The sequence below is a fragment of the Dermacentor albipictus genome, chromosome 7, assembly GCF_038994185.2.
Source record: "Dermacentor albipictus isolate Rhodes 1998 colony chromosome 7, USDA_Dalb.pri_finalv2, whole genome shotgun sequence".
Taxonomy (NCBI): Eukaryota; Metazoa; Arthropoda; class Arachnida; order Ixodida; family Ixodidae; genus Dermacentor; species Dermacentor albipictus.
Genome location: NC_091827.1, coordinates 122,143,153 through 122,160,055, shown reverse-complemented (window position 1 = coordinate 122,160,055; position 16,903 = coordinate 122,143,153). Strand labels below are relative to the sequence as shown.

At 44.8% G+C, this 16,903-nt stretch overlaps 1 protein-coding gene across 2 annotated transcripts in view; it reads left to right on the top strand.

Annotated features, from left to right (window-relative positions):
* Positions 1–16,903, top strand: part of LOC139048139 (SH3KBP1-binding protein 1) — a 175,765-nt gene that overhangs the window by 89,548 nt on the left and 69,314 nt on the right. For both annotated transcript variants that reach the window (XM_070522647.1, XM_070522646.1), the window contains exon 13: positions 1,666–1,782. In XM_070522647.1, coding sequence (XP_070378748.1) covers positions 1,666–1,782 — 117 coding nt within the window. The remainder of the gene's footprint in view (positions 1–1,665; positions 1,783–16,903) is intronic.

Here is a 16,903-nt window from a genome sequence, read left to right as displayed (position 1 = left end):
AAGTGGGTTCGACTGTATACGAATACGACTGTATCCAATCATTAAAAGCAAATGCATTTGTCACCAAAGCTACGAACGCAGTATCTTGCACAGGCGATTACTTTGTCCCCAGGACGATGCAACATGGCCAAAGAGGGCACTCACTTCAGGCACCGTCATTCCTTTCTTCACACAGAATCCAGTGTATCTTGCATGGCAAGTCATTGCGACAATATAGCTGGCGATTGTGTCGACACTAGGTGCGAGTTCGGAAAACGCTCGCAAAAAGACAAAAAACATGTCTTTTAGCAAGCACCAACTAGGCCAACAAGCAGTTCTTTTGCAACAAGCCCGAGGGATCAAACCCAGGCCACGATGGCCACATTTCGATAGCGCAGCAAAAATTGCCATATACCATGCATTGGGTGCATATTAAAGAACCCAAGGTGGTCAAAATTAATTCGAAGTCCCCCACTACAGCGTACCTCATAATCGCAGGTTTCCACATGTAAAACTGCAGAATTAAAAAATATATATCAACGCAACCACCATGTCCTTGGAGCTGTGATGATATCATCCTATTAAAGTGCGTTTCCAACTCGAAGTTTCCAGGTCCTTGATGACCATTCACCATGGTACTTGCCCGTCATGAGAAATTTTTGAGTAATGTAGAAATAATGGCCGGTCGAGAGCCACTTCAGTTGTAATTCACCGACAGCTACTCTGATTGTTACATTTGTCTCTGCTCAGCCCATTTTTTTGCAGGTGCAAGTTCTCCCAATAAAATGTTTCTTGTTATTCATGTAATTACTTCGTGATTGCCTTATTTTTCAGCGTCGCTTGCTGCCAGTCTGTTCCCTATGCACAAGGTGTTAGTAAGGCATTGGCAAGATGTTTTGGCACATACGGCCTGAAATCGCACACAGGCCGACAAACAAAGAGAGACAGAAGCTCGTACATGTGAAAGACCCTTTAGAAAGGCCAATGTTTCCAGGGTAATCTACAAGATTCCGTGCAAGAGTTGTAACGCATCCTACATAGGCGATACTGGGAATTTTAAAAGAATTCAGCAGCACCAGAACGATGTCAGGAAAGGCAATGCAAGTTTAAATGCCTTGGCGCATCATCACATGACTACTAACCACATCATCGATTGGGATGCTGTAAGCATAGTCGAGAAGTGCGTATCTTCAAGACTACTCTTAGAATCTGTACATATTCAAACGACTAGAAACAAGATTAACTGAACGTGAGGCAATCTTCCCGTGATATCCATGCATACTCTGCTCGACCTAACACATAAATAATCACTCCCTCTTGCACTCATCTTCATCGTGAACAAGACCCATAACGGTCTCGAGACATCATTATATGTTTTATTTCCTTTTGAACCTTAGGCGAATGCCAGTTTATTTGACAATGTATCACCCTCACCTGAGGGTTGGACTATAGAATGAGATGGCTTCGACTGTCGTTGATAAAGATGGTAATGAAAGTCATTGCATTTAGTAATGCAGGCAACAGCATCAGCATGAGCATTCCGCAATAATACAGTGTGCCACATAACTATAGCTTTTGCATTCTTTCCTAAAAGGTGGAGCTTGAGCGGAGCAGTTGTTGGCTACTCTCATAAGGCTAGATCGGCCTGCAGACCACAGCATCCTCCTTCTGTTCCTCTTTTTGCAGACATGCAGAAGTTCCCGCTGCGCATGAAAGACAATGATCTGCTGGTGACTGAGCTCTACCGGGACCCGTCAGCTGACCCGATCACGGCCATCAGTGTCTACCTCACCCCAAAGACCAGTCTGTATCCCGTTCACTCACACCTTCTTCATTTATGTTTGCAACACATGATAGCACTTCTTGTTTTCTTACCATATTTACCTGATTTTAACGTACCCTTGAATCTAACGTACCCTTGAATGCAGACCCAATTTTTCTGGATTGAAAATAAGAAAATAAAGTGCACCGTAGTGTAACGTGCTTCTGACCTATAAAACGAAAACGTAACATGCGCCTCGTATCCACAATCAGCCTAAATAAGACTGCAGACTTTACCTTCACCAAAAATGTTTGTTCATCATCATCAGCTTGTTTTTATGTCCACTGCCAGGATGGAGGCCTCTGCCAGCACTCTCCAATTAACCCTTCTCTTGCGCTAGCTGATTCCCACTTTTTCCTGCAAATTTCCCAATTTCTTCACACCACATAATTTTCTGCTGTCCTCAACTCTGCTTCCCCTCTCTTGGCACCTATTCTGTAACTATAATGGTTCTCTCTAATGCTGTACTGGCTTCCTTTGTGCTGCGTTTCCAGCAAAACTGTTCAACATAACAAACTGAAGTTTGCTGCACCTTTAAATGAAATGTTATACAGGGTTTCTACGAAGAGATATTGCCTCTAAAGCAATTAGAAATCTGCCCTATGCATTATATAGCCTGCCCAGCTCCATTTTTTTTTCTCAGAATATCAACTAGAATATTGACTATCCCCCTTTGCTCTCTCATCCACACTGCTCTCTTCCTGCTTCTTAATGTTCTGCCTCACATTTTTCGTTCCATCGCCTTTTGCGGGTTCCTTAATTTGTTCTTGAAATTCTTTGTTAACCTCCATGTTTATGCCTCGTATATTAGCACCAGTAGAATGCAATGATTGTACACTTTTCTTTTCGATGACAGCGGTAAGCTCTCACTCAGGATTTGGTAATGCCTGTAGGCACTCCAACCTTTTTATTTTTCTGTACATTTTCTTACCATAACTTTGGCCCCCATCGAGTAATGGATCTTGATAAATGTACTCCTATGCAGGCTGAAAAGGCTGAATGGCAATCATGAATTCTTGTTCCGTTGCCAGGCTTTTAATCATTACCTTTATCTTCTGCATAATAATCTTCCACCCTACTGTTATGCTCTCTCGGTTAAGGCCCTCAATAATGTGTTGCAATTCATCCCCAGTGTTACTGAATTCCACCATGTCATCTGCAAACTTAAAGTCGTTGAGATATTTGCCGTTTATTCTCCTAAGCCTTCCCAGTGTAATAGCTTGAGCACTTCGTCTAAGAATGCAGTGAATTGCATTGGAGAGATTGTGTATACTTGCCTGACCCCTTTCTTAATAGGTATTTGTCTGCTTCTCTTGTGGAGAAACAAGGTAGCTGTGGAATCTTCGTAGATATTTCCCAAGATATTCACATATGCCTTCTGCACTTCTTGATTATGCAGTGCTTCCATAACTGCTGGTATTTCTACTGAATCAAATGCCTTTTTATTTTTTTGATGAACTTTTACAATGAAAATGGCACATCACTGTCGCCATTAGTGCTTCATTGGACACACCAAGCACACAGGGGCGATATTCTCGAGTGATCACTTTGGAGAGACAATAGACTTAGATTAATTCAACCCTGATGGGACCAACCAAATTGATCAAATTATCTTGGGGGTCAAGGTAAATAAGATGTAGACAAAATGACAAAACACACCGGTGGTTCATTTGGCAGTATTCGCCCTATTCTAATTAGCCCCCGAACCAAATGCATGCCCACTTTCTATGTGTTGTAATTAAAAAACTAGCATCGAAATGACTTTAAAGGGCCTAAACAATGTTCAAATCTAACACGCATACCATTTCTTAGCTAAAAATGGGCAAGGGCGTAATATGTGTTGCACATCGGCGACCGGTTTCCTAAAGTCATATTTGCCACAATGAATCCGAGTTGTGCAGTAAAGCATATAAATGTCGCGAAGACTTTCAGTTTTATACCCTAAACTCATTTTCATTTTCATTACCATCATCACAATATGGCAACATAGTACGTTATCATCTTGTGATGGCGATGACATAGTGAATGCAGCTTTGGTTTCGTATCTGATTGTAACATGCAGGCAATTTTTGGATCCATATTTTCCGAAAAAAATGTGCGTAAATGGGATAAATGATGCAGAAGGTATTCAGAAAGAAGTCAGGGGATTTCCCTTCAAAAATTAACTGGCAAAGTTACATACGACTACATGTTTAGCATGCCTATACTTGTAGTGATCATAGAAAGCGTACTCCTCAATTGCATTTTTTTTTTCTGATTGTCAGAAATTTTATAGCTATGCAGCATAAACAAGATAAAAATTGTGTCTTTTGGGGGTGGACATAGAGAATTCTTTCCCTTTGAGCATTGTTAGCTGCTAACAATGATTTTGAGCACTGTTCTTGAGCCCTTCTGTGGCACTCACAAGCTCACTACGCCATCTAACTTATAGTATAAGAACTACAGTTGAGTTTTCTGTACAGTTTTCTTTCTTTCTTTTTTTCTTTGAAGAGGTTTACGAGGCACGGTAGTCTGGAAGTGAAGATGGCCACTCCTGCAAACTCTGCACACGCTCTGAGAAATGTGGAATCTTGTGATTCCGTTGTGTCTGCAGTTTATCTTTTCGACAGGCAAAGCAGGAGTGAGTCGGAGGATGCTGCCCTTTCATTAGAATTTAATTTGGTGAGAGATGACGGTGGTGCGCCACAAGTTTGGGCTCTTCCACCATCTCAAGCCATTCCGTTCCAGTCAGCTAAAATGAATCCATACCGGACAGAAATTTTTAAAATCCAACGTCCACGAAATCCAGCAAAACATGACATTTCACTGCAACATTTGCAAATTTTTCCTGTGTTTTACATTATAAAACTGCTTTGCCACATAGCACATATAACTGCAGTCAAACTTCTATACAACGAAGTTGTACTTCTAGAGAAAGACTTCGTTAAATTGCGAATTACGTTAATTCGAAGTATCAGAGCAATAAAAACAACTTCACAAATTTCCAGAGCATTCCTGGTGAATAGTATCTAGTTAGCACTTGTAAACAAATCACAAGAAGTTTGGGCCATAATAGTGTAGTTCTGAGTGCCAGCACGTGCGATGCAGATCATGCTGAGAGAAATGCATCGACGTGGCTCACGGCGTCCGAGATTTCCGTGTGTTGTGTCACGCGGCACTGTAAATCTAGCACACCATGGGTGATCGCGTTTATTGCCAGCAGCCGGCGCCCACAAATTAAAAGCGAAGTGGAAGAAGATACAGATATTCATCCTAAGCAACAACAAAAGAAGTCACAGCAAAGAGGCAACTGGGCAAGGTAATGTTCGTAGAGTTATCAGTGTCACGAGCACTCGAGCAAACATAAACAGATCTCACTCAATGACCACGGACTCACTGCCACGATGCAAGCGAGCGCTTTGCACCGTGTCTCGGAGACTTGAGATTACGTGACCGCCAACACTAGGGATGCGGGAATGCAATGTGCATCAAGGCATGAAACGTTTCAGCTCACATTTTGCACTTGTTGGGAGGAGATCACCATCACGAATGGTGCATGGCTCGCGCATGGGAGCGCGTGTGCTAGGAAGAAAAGGCAGATAGGCGCTCGTTCCTGCCCCCGTGCGTGCTTCGTCACGTTATCACCGGACGTTCACTCCCTCCCCATCGCCCTTGTGCACAAGAAATTGTCAGCTCTCGTGTTTCAGAGTGTTGTGAGCGTTGGCACGCCCCGCAACCTCTGCAGCACGACACATCTACCAATGCGACAAAGGGTGCAGCGGTGCCTCCTGCCTACCAGGTCCAGGCGCACGTGCTTTTATGGCTTTTTTTCCGCTCAAGCTTTTCATACAGAAAGATGCCTCAAGCAACTTTTGCCTCAGCTGACATTTTTAGTTGTTTTGCTAGGTTTACTAGCCATACAGGCTCCAAGTGCATGCCTAACTCTTTCATTACCGTGCCCATTGGGCATCGTTGGCCTGCTAACGATGGTTTGAAACGCTGCGTTCAAGACCTTCCGTGCTGCTCACGGGCGCGCTGCGTTATCAGACATGAAGGAGGAGAACCACATGTTTGTTTTCTAAGCAGTTCGCTTTTTAGCCGCCAGGCTGTGATTTTCGAATGCGCTCCAAAATTTCGCTATCGTCAAAGTAGAAAGCAAAAATTGCTTCCTGCTACCGATAATTTGAAATGCCACGTTCGAGACTTTCTGCGCCACTCGTGGGCAGACTGCACCATCAGACATGAAGGAGAACTATATTTTTGCTTTCTAAGTAGTTGGATTTTTTCCTGCCAGGCGGTAATTTTTGAACGCGCTCCAAAATTTTGCAATTGTCCAAGTAGAAAGCAAAAATTGCTTCCTGCTACCGATAATTTGAAATGCCACGTTCGAGACTTTCTGCGCCAATCGTGGACAGACTGCACCATCAGACGTGAAGGAGAACTATATTTTTGCTTTCTAAGTAGTTGGATTTTTTCCTGCCAGGCGGTAATTTTTGAACGCGCTCCAAAATTTTGCAATTGTCCAAGTAGAAAGCAAAAATTGCTTCCTGCTACCGATAATTTGAAATGCCACGTTCGAGACTTTCTGCGCCACTCGTGGGCAGACTGCACCATCAGACATGAAGGAGAACTATATTTTTGCTTTCTAAGTAGTTGGATTTTTTCCTGCCAGGCGGTAATTTTTGAACGCGCTCCAAAATTTTGCAATTGTCCAAGTAGAAAGCAAAAATTGCTTCCTGCTACCGATAATTTGAAATGCCACGTTCGAGACTTTCTGCGCCAATCGTGGACAGACTGCACCATCAGACGTGAAGGAGAACTATATTTTTGCTTTCTAAGTAGTTGGATTTTTTCCTGCCAGGCGGTAATTTTTGAACGCGCTCCAAAATTTTGCAATTGTCCAAGTGGAAAGCAAAAATGGCTGCCTCCGCGAGCGGTGCGCACGCATCGAAAGATCGCAGATCCCTTAATTCTGCTGTGTCTGCGCCTGATTTTATCGATGTCTCAAGCAGCAGCGGGTCTGACGATGGTGCCTTTTCGTCGGACGTTGGCTGAGAGCGACGACGATGCAGACCAGCCCGTAAAATTGCCAGCCGCAGCCTTGCACACACAGCTGTAGTTCTTGCAGTTAAATTTTTGTAGTGGAAGACTTGCCCAAGGAAAAAATTTTGATTTTTTTCGGAAATAGTGCCTAATATTTGCAATACATTTTGTATATCAGCAGCAGCAGCAGCCTATTTTATGTCCACTACAGGACGAAGGCCTCTCCCTGCGATCTCCAATTACCCTTGTTCTGCGCCAACCGTTTCCAACTAGCACCTGCGAATTTCTTAATTTCATCACCCCACCTAGTCTCCTGCCGTCCTCGACTGCGCTTCCCTTCTCTTGGCACCCATTCTGTAACCGTATTGGTCCACCGGTTATCTAACCTACGCATTACATGACCTGCCCAGCTCCATTTCTTTCTCTTAATGTCAATTAGAATATCGGCTATCCCTCTTGCTCTTTGATCCACACCGCTCTCTTCCTGTCTCTTAACGTTATGCCTAGCATTCTTTGTTCCATCGCTCTTTGCGCGGTCCTTAACTTGTTTTAGAGCTTGTTTGTCAGTCTCCAAGTTTCTGCCTCATATGTCGGCACCGGTAGATTGCATTGATTGTGTTGTGTCCGTGATTAGTTCGGGTTTCGGTCCTCAGATGTGGACGGGTGCAGCGGCATAGTGGGAGTGTCCGGAACTACATGTGAACGTTCCCCACTGTGCCGATGGGTGGCACCACATCCCTGGCAAGCCCTGGAGTGGGACAATCACGTGGACGGTGTGTTCGCGACAAGTGACGTAGTGTGGTCGCCATCTCTCCGGCAAGGCGACGTTCTTTAAGTGTACTATGTGTGGAACAAAGTGATTCCCAGTACATAACATTGGCGACGAGGCGGATCACCCGTGGCAGGGTAGCCCAGAGGGCATCGTGGAGCATCCAGTGAGTCATGGCTGAGCGCCAGCATGATTTTTCTGCACGTTTGAAGGAGTTTACTGGCTCCAACTGGGCATCGTGGTTCGGCCGGCGACAGTTTTTCTTTGAGGCCAACAATGTGACTCACCCTGTCAAGCAACGAGCACACTTGCTTACACTGTGTGGTGCTCAAATTTACGACGTGGTTTGTGCGCTGCTTCAACCGAAGACGCCCGACCAAGTGAGCTATGCCAAGATCATGGCCGCACTTCACGCATACTACGACCTGCGTCCGTCCGAAGTCTACAGTCGTGTGATGTTCCAAAGGCGAGATCAGCTCCCAGGCGAGTCGGTAAACGACTGCATTGCCACTCTACGCAAGTTGGCTACGAATTGCAATTTTGGTAGGCAGCCGACGGCAACAACAGCTACGGCGACGCCAGTTGAGGGACGGCATCACCAACACAGCAGGCAGCTACGGGCTGCAATCCAACGCTTCTGCCATTAGATGTGATCTTGTGCGATCGCTTCGTGTGTGGTCTTCGCGACCAGAATCTTCAACAGCCACTGTTTGCAGAGAAGGATCTGACCTTTTGCAAGGCTTATGATTTCGCCATTAGAGCGGAAAGCGCCGTCCAGCAGCAACGACAGATAAAAGCTGATCATGCGGAAGTCAACAAGGCGGCAACGCGCACCGGCGACAACGCTTCGATTTCCAAGACGCATTCTGACCAAGGGTAGCGCTGCTGGCGTTGCGACGGTTCGCACAGTCCCAAGACGCGCAAGTTCAGCACAACTATTTGCAATTACTGCCGGAAACGAGGGCACATTGCCAAGGCTTGTATTTCCAGGAAGAAGGCTGAGAAAAATGCATACCAGCGTAGCATCTCCTTAGAAACTTCAAGGACTGCAGAAGTGACTAACGAAACCAAACATAAGGTTTCAACATTGCATGACCTCTGTGCAGTGGTAGACGGATTCAGCGCCCCGAAGTTTACTCTGACGCTTACAGTGCACGGCAAACCTGTGACTTCTGAGCTCGACTCCGGTGCAGTGTGCACCATGGTTAGCAGACACACATTTCAAACCGTATGGCATGCACACCCACTCTCTCTCTGAGGCAGGACAACATACATCTGCGCACCTGGTCAGGTCAGCAACTACAGGTTGTCGGAACCGCGACAGTAATGGTTCGTCACAACGACGCAGCTAGCAAGCTACCACTTCTCGTTGTCAAGGGCACTAGATGCAGCTTGTTGGGACGCAATTGGTTTGACAAGTTGGGCATCGGGCTTCACGGCATTCACCAGACAACGGAGGAAGGCAGTTTGACCGAGTTGCTACAGAAGCATGAAGACATTTTTCGTGAAGACACCACAGGACACACGGGTGCGTCAGTGAATCTGGAGCTGAAGGAGGGGGCAAGCCCCAAATTTTTGAAGGCACGGCCTGTGCCCTTTGCCATGCGCGCATCAACAGAGGCACAGATTGACAAGTACGTAGAAGATGGTATTTGGGAACCAGTCCAACACTCAGACTGGGCTACACCACTAGTATGGGTGCGGAAAAAAGATGGAAGCTTGCATGCCTGCAGTGACTACCATTGTACAGTGAATGAGGCTGCGAAAAAGGCTTCATACCCCCTGCCCACAACAGAGGAAGTGTTTAGCACATTGAAAGGTGGCCGGGTTTTCAGCACCTTGGACTTGGCTCAAGCTTACACTCAACTTCATGTGACTCCAGCGACAGCACAGATTCTCACAGTAAACACTACAAAAGGGCTGTACAAGGTAAACAGGCTTCCATTTGGTGTTTCAGCCGCCCCAGCAATTTTCCAGCGGTTTATGGAGACCACCTTGAGCGGCTTGCCGGGAATTTGTGTTTACCTTGACGATATCATCGTGAGTGGAGCAACAGCAAAAGAGCACAAGGACCGCCTAGTGTCAGTTCTCCAGCGGCTGGCTCAGGCAAACCTACGATTGTGCAAGTCCAAATGTCAGTTTGGTGGGGCGGAGGTTAAATTCCTGGGTCACAAGATTGATGCAGCAGGGATTCACACATCTGAGGAAAAAGTGGAAGCTATCGCGAAGGCACCAGCGCCCACAAATAAGCAGACACTGCAGTCATATTTAGGCATGTTGGCCTTCTATGATCGCTTTCTGAAGCGTCGTGCTACAGTGGCAGCAACCCTGTATGAACTTCTGGCAAAGGATAAGACTTGGAAGTGGGAGCAAAGACATCAAAAAGCGTTTGATGAGCTCGAACAGTGCTTGTTGTCCGGGACTGTCCTGTCACACTATGACGAAAACAAGCCCCTTTTTATTTCATGTGATGCTTCACCTTATGGTGCAGGTGCCGTGCTTGCCCAGCTGGACAGCCAAGGCCGAGAGGCGCCGATTGCGTTTGCATCCCGGACATTAGGTGCTGCTGTAACTATGCACAACTTGACCGTGAAGGACTTGCTGTAGTTTTTGTAGCCACCCACTTCCACAAGTACATTGTGGGTCGAGAAGTCCCATTCAGGACTGACCACCAGCCGTTACTGAGGATTCTTGGACCACGGAAGCCGGTACCGGAAATGCTTTCGCCCGGAATGAAAAGGTGGTGCCTTAAACTGTCAGCATACAACTACAACCTCCAATATCGTGCTGGTAGTCGTCATCAGAATGCAGATGCGCTGAGTAGACTGCCTCTGCCAGACCGCATTGAAGAGCCTAACCCACCTGGAGACGTGCTCATGTCCGAGGCGTTACCACGACCGCTGTTGACAGCTGAGGTTGTGGCTACACAAACGCAAGAGGATCCAATTCTAGCAGAGGTCTTTTCAGCAGTACAGAATGGCACCATGCAGCGTCTGCAAGGAGACAGTTTCACCCCATACCGCAGAAGAGCCACCGAACTTGCTATCCTTCGAGGATGCATCAGCTGGGGCTCAAGAATTGTCATACCGGCAGGAGCACGAGAACAGGCCATTTCATTGGTTCACGCAGGCCATCGTGGAATTATAGCCATGAAAGCTTGTGCGCGTAGTTATCTTTGGCGGCCTGGCCTGGCGATACAAAAAAGGCTCCAGTTCCAAATTGGATGCACCCAACGACACCATGGCACACATTGCACATGGACTTTGCAGGTCTGGTAGAAGGACATACCTTTTTGGTTGTTGTCAACGCTTTCACCAAGTGAGTAGAGGTGCGACTGGTGAACAGCCCAACATCAACAGCAGTCATTAATGTGCTGCGCTCTTTGTTTGCCACATTTGGCATACTACGCAAGGTTGTGTCGGACAATGGGGCTGCATTTGTGTCTTTCGAAGCATAATGTCAGCCCCTTACCATCCTGCTAGAAACGGGCAAGGAGAATGTTATGTTGGAGAACTGAAGAGGGCACTGGCCAGAGAACCATCCGGTTCGCTCAGTGTTTGCTTGTGGCGTTTCCTGTTTCGGCAGCATACCACTGTACATCAGTCAACCGGGCTAACTATGGCTAAAGCCATGTTCAGGCAGGAGCTGCCAAACCAGTTGGACCTCATCATTGCATCGGAAGGACAGGAGGCTGCACAACCTGGCCTACCCAAGAGTCGTCAACTTATGCAAAGAGAAGCTGTATGGGTAAAACGATTCGGCAAGGGGCCAGACTGGACAGAAGGAACTCTGGTTAAGAGGATGGGCCACAGATCCTGGCTTGTGAAATGCGCAGGAAGAATTGTGAGACGCCATCTAAACCAGCTCGGGAAGCGCACCGGCGAAGTTAAGCTGGACAGACAAGCCTCAGCAACACTCACGTGGGGCATGGACAGTAATCCAGTGGAAAGCACACCAGCTGTGCCTTCTTCACGTCCACTCCAATCTGAATCGAGCATACCGAAACGACCAGCACGGATCAGACGACAGCCTACTTGGTACAAGGCATCCTTCTAAGGGGGGAAAAGTGTGGTCACCATCTCTCCGGCAAGGCGACATTCTTTAAGTGTACTATGTGTGGAATAAAGTAATTCCCAGTAGATAACAGATTGTACACCTTCCTTTTCAGTGATGGTAAGCTCCCAGTCAGGATCTGACAATGTCTGCCGAATGTGCTCCAATCCATTTTTATTCTTCTGTAAATTTCCTTCTCATGATCAGCGTCCCCTGTGAATAATTGATCTAGGTAAACATACTCCTTCAGAGGCTCTAGAGGCTGACTGGCGATCCTGAACTCTTGTTCCCTTTCCTGGCTATTGATCATTATCTTTGTCTTCTGCATATTAATCTTCAAGCCCACTCTTATACTCTCTCTGTTCGGGTCCTCAATCATTTGTTGTAACTCGTCCCCAGTGTTGCTGAACAAGACAATGGCATCTGCAAATCTAAGGTTGCTGAGATATTCGCTGTTGATCCTCACTCCTAAACCTTCCCAGTTTAATAGCTTGAATACTTCTTCCAAGCATGCGGTGAATAGCACTGGAGAGGTTGTGTCTCCTTGTCCGAGTCCTTTCTTTATAGGTATCTTCCTACTTGTGGAGAAGGTAGCTGTGGAATCTCTGTAGATATTTTCCAAGATATTTACGTAAGCATCATGTACTTCTTGCTTATGCAATGCCTCTGACTGCTGGTATCTCGACTCAATCAAATGCCTTTTCATAATCTATGAAAGCCATATAAAGACACTGATTGTACTCTGGAGATTTCTCAATTAACTGATTGATGACATGGATGTGATCCATTGTAGAGTCATCATCATCATCAGCCTGGTTACGCCCACTGCAGGGCAAAGGCCTCTCCTATATTTCTCCAACAACCCCGGTCATGTACTAATTGTGGCCATGCTGTCCCTGCAAACTTCTTAATCTCATCCGCCCACCTAACTTTCTGCCGTCCCCTGCTACGCTTCCCTTCCCTTGGAATCCAGTCCGTAACCCTTAATGACCATCGGTTATCTTCCCTCCTCATTACATGTCGTGCCCATGCCCATTTCTTTTTCTTGATTTCAACTAAGATGTCATTAACTCGCGTTTGTTCCCTCACCCAATCTGCTCTTTTCTTATCCCTTAACGTTACACCTATCATTCTTCTTTCCATAGCTCGTTGCGTCGTCCTCAATTTGAGTAGAACCCTTTTCGTAAGCCTCCAGGTTTCTGCCCCGTAGGTGAGTACTGGTAAGACACAGCTATTATACACTTTTCTCTTGAGGGATAATGGCAACCTGCTGTTCATGATCTGAGAATGCCTGCCAAACGCACCCCAGCCCATTCTTATTCTTCTGATTATTTCTGTCTCATGATCCGGATCCGCAGTCACTACCTGCCCTAAGTAGATGTATTCCCTTACGACTTCCAGTGCCTCGCTGCCTATTGTAAACTGCTGTTCTCTTCCGAGACTGTTAAACATTACTTTAGTTTCCTGCAGATTAATTTTTAGACCCACTCTTCTGCTTTGCCTCTCCAGGTCATTGAGCATGCATTGCAATTGGTCCCCTGAGTTACTAAGCAAGGCAATATCATCAGCGAATCGCAAGTTACCAAGGTATTCTCCATTAACTTTTATCCCCATTTCTTCCCAATCCAGGTCTCTGAATACCTCCTGTAGACATGCTGTGAATAGCATTGGAGAGATCGTATCTCCCTGCCTGACTCCTTTCTTTATTGGGATTTTGTTGCTTTCTTTATGGAGGACTATGGTGGCTGTGGAGCCGCTATAGATATTTTTCAGTATTTTTACATATGGCTCGTCTACACCCTGATTCCGTAATGCCTCCATGACTGCTGAGGTTTCAACAGAATCAAATGCTTTCTCGTAATCAATGAAAGCTATATATAAGGGTTGGTTATATTCCGCACATTTCTCTATCACCTGATTGATTGTGTGAATATGATCTATTGTTGAGTAGCCTTTACGGAATCCTGCCTGGTCCTTTGTTTGACAGAAGTCTAAGGTGTTCCTGATTCTATTTGCGATTACCTTAGTAAATAGTTTGTAGGCAACGGACAGTAAGCTGATTGGTCTATAATTTTTCAAGTCTATGGCGTCCCCTTTCTTATGGATTAGGATTATGTTATCGTTTTTCCAAGATTCCGGTACGATCGACGTTATGAGGCATTGCGTGTACAGGGTGGCCAGTTTCTCTAAAACAATCTGCCCACCATCCTTCAACAAATCTGCTGTTACCTGATCCTCCCCAGCTGCCTTCCCCCTTTGCATATCTCCCAAGGCTTTCTTTACTTCTTCCGGCGTTACCTGTGGGATTTCGAATTCCTCTAGACTATTTTCTCTTCCATTATCGTCGTGGGCGGCACTGGTACTGTACAAATCTCTATAGAACTCCTCAGCCACTTGTACTATCTCATCCATATTAGTAATGATATTGCCGGCTTTGTCTCTTAACGCATACATCTGATTCTTGCCAATTCCTAGTTTCTTCTTCACTGTTTTTAGGCTTCCTCCGTTCCTGAGAGCATGTTCAATTCTATCCATATTATACTTCCTTATGTCAGCTGTCTTACGCTTGTTGATTAACTTAGAAAGTTCTGCCAGTTCTATTCTAGCTGTAGGGTTAGAGGCTTTCATACATTGGCGTTTCTTGATCAGATCTTTCGTCTCCTGAGATAGTTTACTTGTATCCTGCCTAACGGAGTTACCACCGACTTCCATTGCACACTCCTTAATGATGTCCACAAGATTGTTGTTCATTGCTTCAACACCATTGTAGAGTATCCGGTCCTGAAACCTGCCTGTTCTCTTGGTTGACTAAAGTCCAGTGTTGCTCTTATTCTATTGGAGATTGTTTTGGTGAATATTTTATATAGTATTGGAAGTGAGCTTATAATTGGATATTATATAGTATTGGAAGTAAGGCCCATAATTTTTCAATTCTTTAACATCTCCCTTTTTTTGTAGACACACTGTGTAGACACCCGAACTAACCTTTTTAAGTTTTCATTCTTCCCTCGCACTGTAAAAGATTGGAACAGCCTGCCATTATCACAATTGATAAACACCGATTCTATTGACCGCTTGTGTCTTTGATACTGGGGGTATTGCCATATGGGCAAACCTTGTTACTGTTTTCTTCTTTTTTTACACGTGAATATTGTATAATACTTCCACATCATCCTTATTCTATTCAGTATTTTGCAATGAACGCTCGTTCAACTTCTGGTACTTTTTTTCCCTCTTTCGATAGTGGTTGCCAGTGCTCATATATGCGTGTGATACTGTTCTAATGTTTGTCAAGTTGCCTTCCTTCAGTGTACCTTCTCTTAATCTTATTAGTCGTCGCTTTCATTTTTTGTTTTCTTATAATATTTACATATGTTGCATTGCTTTTGTATTTTCTGTTCATGTCTGTATGTATATATAAGTACGTGCATATGCAAATATTTATGTATTCTGCCCCTCCTGCTTGGGCCCTCATTTGGGCCTGCAGTATTGTATAAATAAATAAATAAAATAAAATTAGTATAATGTTGGCATTCTTTCAGTTTTCTGGGACCCTTGCAGTCGATAGATGGTTTGTATGAAGGACTGCTAGTTTTCCAAGCATTATGTCTCCTCCATCTTTGATTTAAATAGACTGTTATTCCATCTTCTCCTGCCGCTCGTCCTCATTTCATGTCTTGCAAGGCCCTTCTGACCTCATCGCTAGTTATAGGAGGAGTTTCTGTATCCTGTTCATTGCTATTTCTAATTGAGGTAGGCTGACTCCTATGGGTACTGTACAGGTCAGTATAGAATTATTCCACTGCTTTTACTATATCTTCAAAATTGCTGATTATATTACCCTGTCTATCTTTCAGTGCATACATCTTGGTTAGTCCAATGCCTAGTTTCCTTCTCACTGTTTTCAGGCTGCATAAATTCTTTACTGCTTCCTCAGTCTTTCTCACATTATAATTTCGAATATCCCTGGTTGATTAGCTTTGACATTTCTGCAAATTCTACCTGATCTCTTCAGTTGGACACTTTCATTCTTTGTAGTTTCTTTATTAGGTCCTTTGTTACTTGGGAGAGCTTACCTGCTGGTTGCCTTGGGGCCTTACCTCCCACTTCAACTGCTGCTTCTGAAGCTAGGCTAGTCGTGGTTTCATTCATTGACCTAGGTCATCTTCATCTCTCTGTTCTAAGGCTGCAAATTTGTTTGAAAGTGCCAACCTGAATTAGTCTACTTTTACCCTTACTGCGTCTAGGTTGGCCTGTTTCTTCTTGACCAATTTTGTGCTTTCTTTCTTCAAATTGAGTTGAATCCTAGCCCTCACTAACCTATGATCACTGCACTGTACTTTATCTAACACTTTTACATCCCGCACTATGCTGGGATCAGCAGAAAACATGAAATCAATCTCATTTCTTGTTTCACCGTTAGGGCTTTCCAGGCCCACTTTTTGTTCTAACGCTTCCTGAAGAAGGTGTTCATTATTCGCAGCTTATTCCTTTCCAAGAATTCTACCAACATCTCTCCTCGAATGTTCCTAAAATTCACGCCGTAGTGGCCAATTGCTTGTTCACCAGCCTGCTTTTTCTCCACTTTTGCATTGAAGTCGCCCATGACTACAGTATAGTGAGTTTGTACTTTTCGCATGGCTAATTCAACATCTTCATAAAACTGTTCCATTTCTTCATCATCGTGACTGGAGGTTGGAACGTAGGTTTGTGCTACTTTTATTCTATACCTCTACTCAAATGATATTGCGCGACAAAAACAACACGGACATGAAAAAAGCCGAAGGCGCTTCGTGTGTCGCTTTCTCTCACATCCGTGTCGTTTTTGTCGCACAATATCATTTGAGTAATGGATTACCAACTTGCCCGGAATGCTGCTCTCATTCTATACCTCCTATTTAACTTTATTACGACTACTGCTACCCTCTCAATAATGCTGTCGAATTTGTCAGTGTTACCCGCTATGTCCTTATGGATTAGGAATCATACTCTGAACTGCTTCTTATCTGGTAGTCCTCTATAGCAGAAAACATGGCCATTTATCAGCAATGTATAAGCTTCACCAGGTCTAACCTCACTAAGGCCAGTGATATCCTAAACAATGTCTGATATCTCCTCAAAGAGTCCTGCTATGCTAGCTTCACTCAAGAGGATTCGGGTGTTAAATTTTGCAAGGGTCAGTTTCCATAAATCTCATAAATTTTGTTACATATATTTTTTAGTAGATGCAAGCCTGTCTTTAAAAACTTTGTGCAATT